General features: G+C 51.6%; 1 protein-coding gene across 1 annotated transcript; it reads right to left on the reverse strand.

Moving 5' to 3' along the window:
• Positions 1-8137: 8137 nt before the first annotated feature.
• On the reverse strand, positions 8138-8677 carry LOC123124892 (putative ripening-related protein 2). Its single transcript, XM_044545438.1, has one exon. It carries the CDS (start codon positions 8675-8677, stop codon positions 8138-8140), a length of 540 nt encoding a protein of 179 aa, XP_044401373.1.
• Between the last annotated feature and the right edge of the window lie 388 nt (positions 8678-9065).

The raw sequence follows: 9065 nt of genomic DNA on the forward strand, positions 1-9065 counted from the left end.
TAGTACCGCTGTGCCAGCGGTACTACCGCTTGCAACACTAAGCGGTACTACCGCCCAAAAGCGTGGTACTACCGCTTGGTCCACAGCGGTACTACCGCACAGGAGCGGTACTACGGCCCCCCACAGCCGCGGCCAGTACCGTAAAACCCGACACGAAAAATGAGCCCTCGAATCGAGGCGGTACTAGCACGAGACCAGAGCGGTACTACGGCTTGGGGCCACCAGCGGTACTCATGCTCTGGAGCGGTACTACCGCGCCCAGAGCGGTACTACCGCTTGTGGCACCCAAGCGGTACTACCGCTCCGTCCCGCGGTACCACCGCTGGGACCAGAGATAGCACACACACGGAGCTACTAGCGGTACTACTGCTCTGGGCGGTACTACCGCTCCGGAGCGGTACTACCGCTTGTACCACCCAAGCGGTACTACCGCTCTGGCCCGCGGTACTACCGCTGGGACCAGAGAGGGCACAAAGTAAGGAGAATCCAAGCCCATCAACGAAACGGAAAGGCTCGGAGGGAGGGGCAAAGGAAGTGTACGTGATGATTCCGCCCTAGCCTTTCCAAAGCGGACCCCCTCTTGATAGTACGGTGATCCCTATGAAACTAGTCCACCAAACTAATCCGAAAGGACTACACCGTCTTCGCTTTAAGTTCCGAGGGGAGGATATCGTCTCGTGCCCAAAAGAATGAATCTCTGAAAAACACTCAACGCACACGATTAGTCCGCAAAAGCATTGTCATCAATCACCAAAACACCTTAGGGATAAATATGCCCTTACACCCGGAGATTATCGAAGGTTTCCCTTAAGTCATCTATCAGGGTTTCCTCCTTGATGGACTTAACCACAATATCGTCCACGTACGCGTGAACATTGCGCCCGATCTGTTTATGGAGACAATTCTGTACACAACGCTGGTAAGTCGCCTGCGCACACTTGAGCCCAAAGGGCATAGAGACATAGCAGAAGGCTCCAAAGGGAGTGATGAACGCCGTCTTCTCCTGGTCCTTAACTGCCATCTTAATCTGATGATACCCGGAATAAGCATCCAAGAAACTTAAGCGTGCACAACCTGCCGTAGCATCAATGATTTGATCGATACGGGGGAGAGCAAAAGGATCAGCCGGGCACGCCTTGTTCCAGTCCGTGTAGTCCACACACATCCGCCAGGTGCCATTCTTTTTAAGTACAAGCACCGGGTTAGCCAACCACTCTGGGTGAAAAACCTCAACAATGAACCCGGCCGCCAAAAGCCGGGCCACTTCTTCACCAATAGCCTTCCGCCTCTCTTCATTGAACCGTCGAAGGAACTGTCTGACCGGCTTAAATTTTGGATCAACATTGAGAGTGTGCTCAGCGAGTTCTCTAGGTACACCTGGCATGTCAGAAGGTTTCCATGCAAAGATGTCCCTATTCTCACGGATGAACTCGATGAGCGCGCCTTCCTATTTCGGGTCCAGATTTGCACTGATGCTGAACTGCTGAGACGAGTCACCTGGAACAAAATCAACAAGTTTAGTCTCATCAGCTGATTTAAACTTCATTGCTGGTTCATTCTCCGTGGTTGGCTTTTTCAAAGAGGTCATATCTGTTGGGTCAACATTGTCTTTATAAAATTTCAACTCTTCTGTGGCACAAACAGACTCTGCATAAGCCGCGTCACCTTCCTCACACTCCAGAGCCACTTTCCGGCTGCCGTGAACCGTAATGGTCCCGTTGTGACCCGGCATCTTGAGTTGTAAGTACACATAACACGGCCGTGCCATGAACTTGGCATAAGCCGGCCGCCCGAATATAGCATGGTATGGACTTCTTATCTTGACCACCTCAAAGGTCAACTTTTCCACCCTGTAGTTGCTCTCATCACCGAAGGCCACTTCCAGTTCGATCTTGCCGACTGGATAAGCCGATTTACCAGGTACCACACCATGGAAGATAGTATTTGACTGGCTGAGGTTCTTATCAACTAGCCCCATACGACGGAAAGTCTCATAATATAGGATGTTGATGCTGCTGCCTCCATCCATGAGTACCTTTGTGAACTTATAGCCTCCCACTTGAGGAGCCACTACTAAGGCCAGGTGGCCCGGGTTATCCACCCGGGGAGGGTGATCCTCCCTACTCCACACTATGGGCTGCTCCGACCACCGCAAGTAGCGTGGAACCGCCGTCTCAACAGCATTGACAGCCCTCTTGTGAAGCTTCTCGTCTTGTTTGCACAAACTAGTGGTGAACACGTGATACTGTCCACCGCTAAGTTGCTTCGGGTTGGTCTGATAGCCCCCCTGTTGCTGTTGATGACCCTGACCAGACTGTTGATTGAAGCCCCTTGATCGTTCTGGGGACCGGAATTTGACCCGCCGCCCGGGCCATGAAAGCCGCCAGCGCCGGAGCCGCCTGCGCCTGGGCCGCCTGCGCCTGGGCCGTTGTAGTTTTTAAAGGCCTTCATGATAGCACAATCCTTCCACAGATGAGTCGCTGGCTTCTCTCTAGAGCCGTGTCTCGGACAAGGTTCATTCAACAGCTGCTCCAGAGAAGGTCCTGACCCGCCGCCTCGGGGAGGGGGCCTCCCCTTGCGTCGCTGGTTGTTGCCTTGGGTGTTGGCTACGAACTCCAGGCTGCCATCGGCCTTGCGCTTGCCTCCTCCTTGATTCCCCGGGTTAAACTGAGGGCCCTTGCCATTGCCGTTCTTCTTTCCCTTCCCTGTCCTTTCATCATCTGAAGGGGGATCCTTGGTACCATCGGAATCCGCGTATTTGACAAGAGCCGCCATTAGTGTACCCATATCCGTGCAGTCACGTTTAAGCCGCCCAAGCTTCATCTTTAGGGGCACAAAACGACAGTTTTGTTCTAACATCAAGACTGCAGAGCCGGCGTCCATCTTATCTGATGAATGTATGATCTCCTTGACCCGGCGAACCCAATGGGTCGTGGACTCACCCTCCTGCTGCTTACAGTTAGTCAAACCCACAATCGACATAGACTGCCTACAGGTATCCTTGAAGTTTTGAATGAACCGGGCCTTCAGCTCAGTCCAAGACCCAATGGAGTTCGGTGGCAGCCCTTTTAACCACGTGCGGGCAGTTCCATCTAACATCATGGTGAAATACTTGGCCATGGCCGCCTCGCTGACCTCTAGCAGTTCCATAGCCATCTCATAACTTTCAATCCAGGCCGCAGGCTGTAAGTCAGCTGTATAATTAGGCACCTTCCTAGGGCCCTTGAAATCCTTAGGTAGACGTTCATTACGGATGGCCGGCACCAAACAAGGGACACCCCCGGTCCTGGTAGAAATACCCACATCAATGGACGCCGTTGGATAAGCCGGGGGGGTCTGATAAGCCGCCAATTGCGGCACCTGCTCCTCCTCTTGCCGTGCTTGGTCTGCGGCGTAGAAGGTTCCAACATGAGCCGGGCCATGGCCAGGGGGCGGGTCATGGCGTCGGACATTACTTGAGCCGGTCGCCGAGACCATGTGCCGGCTGTAACTCGGGCTCTGGCCTGGGCGAGGAGTTGGGTGGATCCGGTCCCGGCTGTAGGAGTATGCCTCTTGCTGTGCTAGAGCCGTCTGCAGGAGTTCTCTGACCCGGCGGGTCTCAATAGCCGTCGGAGAGTCGCCATCGACGGGCAGAGCCGCCAGCCGTGCCGCTGCGGTGATCATGTTCTCCAGTGGGTTATTATAATGGCCCGGGGGTATTGGTACATACTGAGGTGGGGCGGGGGGCCCCTGGGGAGGTCCCATCACTCGTGGTTGAACAAGGGGTCCAGACCCGGGTGTTACGACCCCTGGCGGGTGACTGGACCCTGCACCTGGCGTGTTGAAGAGGTTGCGCGGATCGTAGACCGGCGGGAGTCGAGATTGAGCCTTTTGATGCCTCCTTCTCATGACCTCATTGGCCGCGTTCTGATCCATCGTGAGTTGGAAGGACTGCGCCTGAATCAGCTAAGTCTGGGCATCGAGAGCCGCCCGTTCCGCAGCCAGCCTGATTCCTTCTGCTGCAAGATCCTCTTTGGCTCTTATCAAATCTAGTTTCAACTGTGCCACTCCACATCATGCTGGGCTTGATCCGCCGGGTCAACCGTGGCGGTTAACAGGGCCGTCATCTTGTCCGTGAGATCCATCAGCACCTGAGCCGGAGAAGGCACCGGGTTTCCCAATCCAGCAGCGGGGTTCTGAACGGGCTGTGCACCAGCCATAAAAACTCCAACCTGACTCGGCGGCTCAAAGAGGTCCGGAATACTGTTGCCATCGGAATAACTCATGAGCCTGCCATCTTGAAGTTGGTACAACGAGTTTGACTCATCCGTGGCCGACTCGCCGTCAGAGCCGGCGGCCGCCTCATCCCCAGTCCCAGATGGATCCGTGGGCCCTCCGTGGATGCATCCTACAAAAGCGCGCTTTAAGGCAGGCCGGGCCCGGGCGGGTCGCGCGCCCTGAGCCGTTTCGATGAGGTCGGCGCGGAGGTCCGGCTCGGGGCCCGGTTCTCCAATCTTGCCGATGAAGACATGAATTCCACCGAAGGGGACCCGGTACCCGTACTCCGCTGAGCCGGCGTCGGGGCCCCAGTCCGCATTGTCGACGTAGAGCTTGCCGCGACGACTCTTGGTCATCCGGCCCACAGCGTATCCCTTGAGCCCTTCGAAGCTGCCCTTCAAGAACTCAAATCCGCCGTGCGCTGGCCCCACGGTGGGCGCCAACTGTCGTGGAATTGTCACGGCAGATGTCCTCGAACTAGGACTTAGTCGTGGAGCCATCGCAGCTAGGAAACTTGAAGGGGTTATGCGGGACAAGGAACACGAGGGTTTATACTGGTTCGGCCCCTTACGGTGAAGGTAAAGCCTACGTCCAGTTCGAGGTGTTATTGATTAGGGTTACAATCTCCAGGGAGCTAAACAGCTATGCCCGGCTCTCGGAGAGATTATCGTCGTCCCCAAACCGCTGCCGGGTCGTCCCTTTATATAGGGAGGCTGACGCCCAGCAGCCCTTAGAGTCCCGGCCCGGCTCATAAGAGTGTCCGGCTCGGGCTCTAAAACAATACTTGCCTTACACTACAAGTCTACTATAACAATGATTGTAACTACGAGCTTTAAGCCATATCCGGGTCTCAGCCCATCTCTAGCCCATTATCCTGAAACTTAGCTCCGGGCTTCTGGTAATGATCCTTGGAGTAACCCGGCCCTCCTGGCGGGTGACCCCCAGGTCTATATCCTCAACAGATGTGTCAGCGCGCGCTCATGCATCAAATGAGAGCATGCGCCTCAAGGGGTGTTGTAAGTTTAGCTAGTAGTAGGATTTAGGAAATGTTAATAAATGACCAATGTTTTGTTACGGCTATTTTTTTGCGAGGTGTTTTGTTTGGTCTTGTGAAGCAACGGCTTCAAGAGTGACTGTGGGTACACGGTTATGGACAACAACAAAAAGCTTTATGTTTAGGACAATTTTTTCACTTTCAATGCATACAGTCGATGCTTCCGAACATATCCGGAAACCCACTTTGCTCTCCAATTGCAAGTAATCTAGCAGCATCTTCTGCATTTGGAGGTCTCAGGTACTGAACCCAAAGACCTCGATCATAGCACGCACAAATCTTCTAAGATTATCTAAAGCGATGGACTTTGCTAGCCGATAATACTCATCGGTAAAATCAGTTGATATCCCATAAGCTAGGATGCGAAATACTGAGGTCAACATTTGATAAGGATGTAAACCAGGAACACCAACACTATTTCTTCTCATGGAAAAATATTTGCTATGCGCAGAAAAGGGGACGATGCATTCTATTCATGTACAAAAAACTTAAATGAATGAGACATGAAGAGTGACTACTATGGTGAAAACAAAACAAATGCACTAGTTTCATACATGTTGCGAAACATCCTTGTGGTGAAGGTACAGTTCTGTGCAAAATAGTCCTTGTCGAGGTTCAAAAAGCGTTCCACAAAACCGCGCTGAAGAGATTGACGTCCCGATTGTGAACCTCCATGTCGTGGAGCATCCAGTCGGGCTTGTTCTTTTTCTACTGCAATTGCATCCATCATGAGTTCCTCATCTTCGGAGGAGGAATCTTCGCAAAATTGTCGGGCCAAAGCTTCGACGGCGACTCATTTCTTTGTGGAGAGATGGCAGAGAGATGGTGATAGAGAAGTAGAAGAGGAGGCAGAATTACGATTGTGAGAGATATGAGGGGTGAACATGAATTTATATAGTTGAATACTAGCCGTTAGTAGTTATGGAATATTATTTAAATATATAATAAGGAAGATGTTTAGGGAAGCTGCTGGAGTTGAGCAATTTTTAGGGAAGAATCTTTTTTTAGGGAAGTCCCTGGTTTTGAGATATAGGGAAGAAATTTTATGGCAACTGTTGAACTTGCTCTTATGCCAACACCACCAGAGTCAATAAGACATACCAAACTTTCCATTTTGAGAGAGTTATGTATGGTATACACTTTCCAATTTTGGAAAGTTCCATTTTCTTGCAATTTTTGTTAAAGCATGTACCGACTTTTAGAAAAAAAATTGTGTGTCGAATTTTAGAAAAATCAATTTGAACTTTTTGATCAAACCTTTAGGATTTTCAACTATTATAAATTAGGAAAAACATATATTTTGAATCTTTTTGTACTTTCAGGAAATTGCGGGCTTCGCAAAGTTGAATTCCTAAACCTTGAACTTCTCAAAATTTAAACTTGTAAATATTTGAACTTTCAACTTTTTTGAGATCTTGACACATGAGAAAGAAAGCAGGGAAAAAAAAGAAATACGCGAGCGCCCAACGATAGAGAGAGACAGATGGAAAGTCATATGGTGGGCCCTTGGCCTATCCCAACGTCTCCGCGGTCCCTAGTGTATCATGGTTGATCACGAGCATGTCTAACCGTCTGGAAGGCATTTCTCATTGCTCGTATCTCTTAAGTTTCTGTAAAAATGTGTGCTAGTCAATTTTTTGTTATAATCACGATAATTCTGCCAATCGAGGTTCAACAACAAAATCTACACAAAGTGAACGACAATTGCACTAGTAGTGTGCAAATTAGAGACCATGACATGGCACACATCGACTGCAAATAAGTTGTGTTTATGTCATATAGGGGCGACAAAATCAAACGACATCGTGATCCAAAATTTTGCTCTATATAAAATCCGGATTTTCTAATCCTCAATTGTTTAAAAATATAATCCGAGACATAGGCGATGTGTCCGATCACGGTATCCTCGGCAAGACCGAGCTAGGACCTCACTGAAGACAAGGATGAGGGTTGATGGTTCAGGGGGGGGGGGGGGGGGGGGGGGGGAGGAGGGGAGGGCCTTCGGCATTGCGGATGAGGACTTGCCAGGACCTCGTCAGAGGTAGGAACGATGCGCCATCAAAGGAGAGGCAGTGGCGTACAAGGAGGAAGATGATGCCCGACCATTTTTTACACGAATTCTGGATTGTATTACTTAAGGAAAGGAAATACAAAATAAATATCCAGATCTAGGACATTTGTCCTTATTTTTACAGAGAAAACTTAGAAATGCATCTAAGCCCTCAAGAAAATCCTGAACTGATTTTGTCACTGCTTGCTTGGTCATGGCCACATCACGTGAGGAAAGAACGAAGATGAGAAGAGCAACAATTGTGTCGTCCACACAGATATATAGAGGAAAACTCTTCGACGCCCAACTGTTGGATGGCGAGGGAAATCGACTAAAGCCAAGCGAACCAACCTGTGGTTGGATAGTTAGGAGGACAGTTGTGGTTGGATGGTTAGGAGGACAGTGGTATCCCTAGCCCACCAGGGTTCAAGTCCTCGTGCTTGTATTTTTATGGATTTATTTCTGTATTTTCAGCGATAAGTGTTCAGTGGGAGGAGACGTTCCCATCTACTATGAGACGCATACGGTGACTTCGTAAATCTCAAAAAAATATGTGGGCTGAGTCTCTCGGAGGTGCCCATAGAGTAAAGTGTGCGTGTGTGCCTCTGTACTCTACTGTGTTAAAAAAATTGACTTAAGCCAAAAGAAAATCCAGATGCCTATAAAATAGGTGGCCCTTATATAGATTCTGTTTATTCATTTTGAGTTCGGACGTGCACTTTATTCGTCCATACACCTTACATCAGCTAGTCGCACCGGCGGCCACGGCGAGTAGGTCATGCAGCGGACCAAGTGATGTTGCACTCGCCGACCTCCTCCCCGGTGATGCTCAGCGCATCCCAGACCGCCCGGGAGGCATCGACGACGTTGTTACGGCACGGCGGCTGGAAGGCGTGCTCGCGGTCGCACCCGTTCACGGTGTCGCACTCGTCGACGACCTTGGCAAGCACGGACCTGCCGTTGGCTCGGACCCGTATGCTCTTGCCGCAGCGGGAGCCCCCGCTGTACCACCCCGTGGACAGCGCCACCACGCGCTCCAAGCTGCGGTGGAACGCGCCGTCGCACTCGGACGGGTCCCCGCCGTCGCCGCCCTCGCCGAAGTCGTTCAGCGTCATGACCGCCCGGGTGGACGAGGAGACCGGCGGCGAGCAGCTGTACGTCGGGTACGCCTGCCTGGGCTTGCAGCAGTCCTGGCACGGGTGGCTCTGGGTCGGCCGGAGCGTGCCGCTCGGCCCGCAGCCAGCGCCGGCGGCGGCGAGCAGCAGGTGGCTCGCCGCTAGCGCGGGCAGCAGAAGGCAGCTGGTGAACCTCAGCATCGTGGTCACCGTGGTAGCAAAATCCTAGTCACCGTGATCACCCGTGTCGCCGCTCGTCGCACCACCGCACGCCGGTTGCACCACCTGTGCAACCTCACACCAGTTGCAGCAAATTCGCTCGTCGGTGGTAGCTTTTCCACTGCCGGTTGCAACAAATTCGCAACCCGTCGTCGCCGGCCACACTTCGTCGTCTTCCTGGTTGTAGCAAAAACGACCACTGTTTGTAGCTTTTCTCGTGCCGTTCACAGCAAAAATTGTGGATAAAAGCTTAACCGCGAAAAACACCTTCGAGCGGTGCGGGAAAAGCTTCAACCAATGTGTGAAAAAGCTTCAACCGGTCCGTGAAAAGCTTTAACCTTGAAAAAAAGCTTCAATGGCCATGGAAAAA

This window comes from Triticum aestivum, chromosome 5D (assembly GCF_018294505.1).
Source record: "Triticum aestivum cultivar Chinese Spring chromosome 5D, IWGSC CS RefSeq v2.1, whole genome shotgun sequence".
In the NCBI taxonomy this organism is placed as follows: Eukaryota; Viridiplantae; Streptophyta; class Magnoliopsida; order Poales; family Poaceae; genus Triticum; species Triticum aestivum.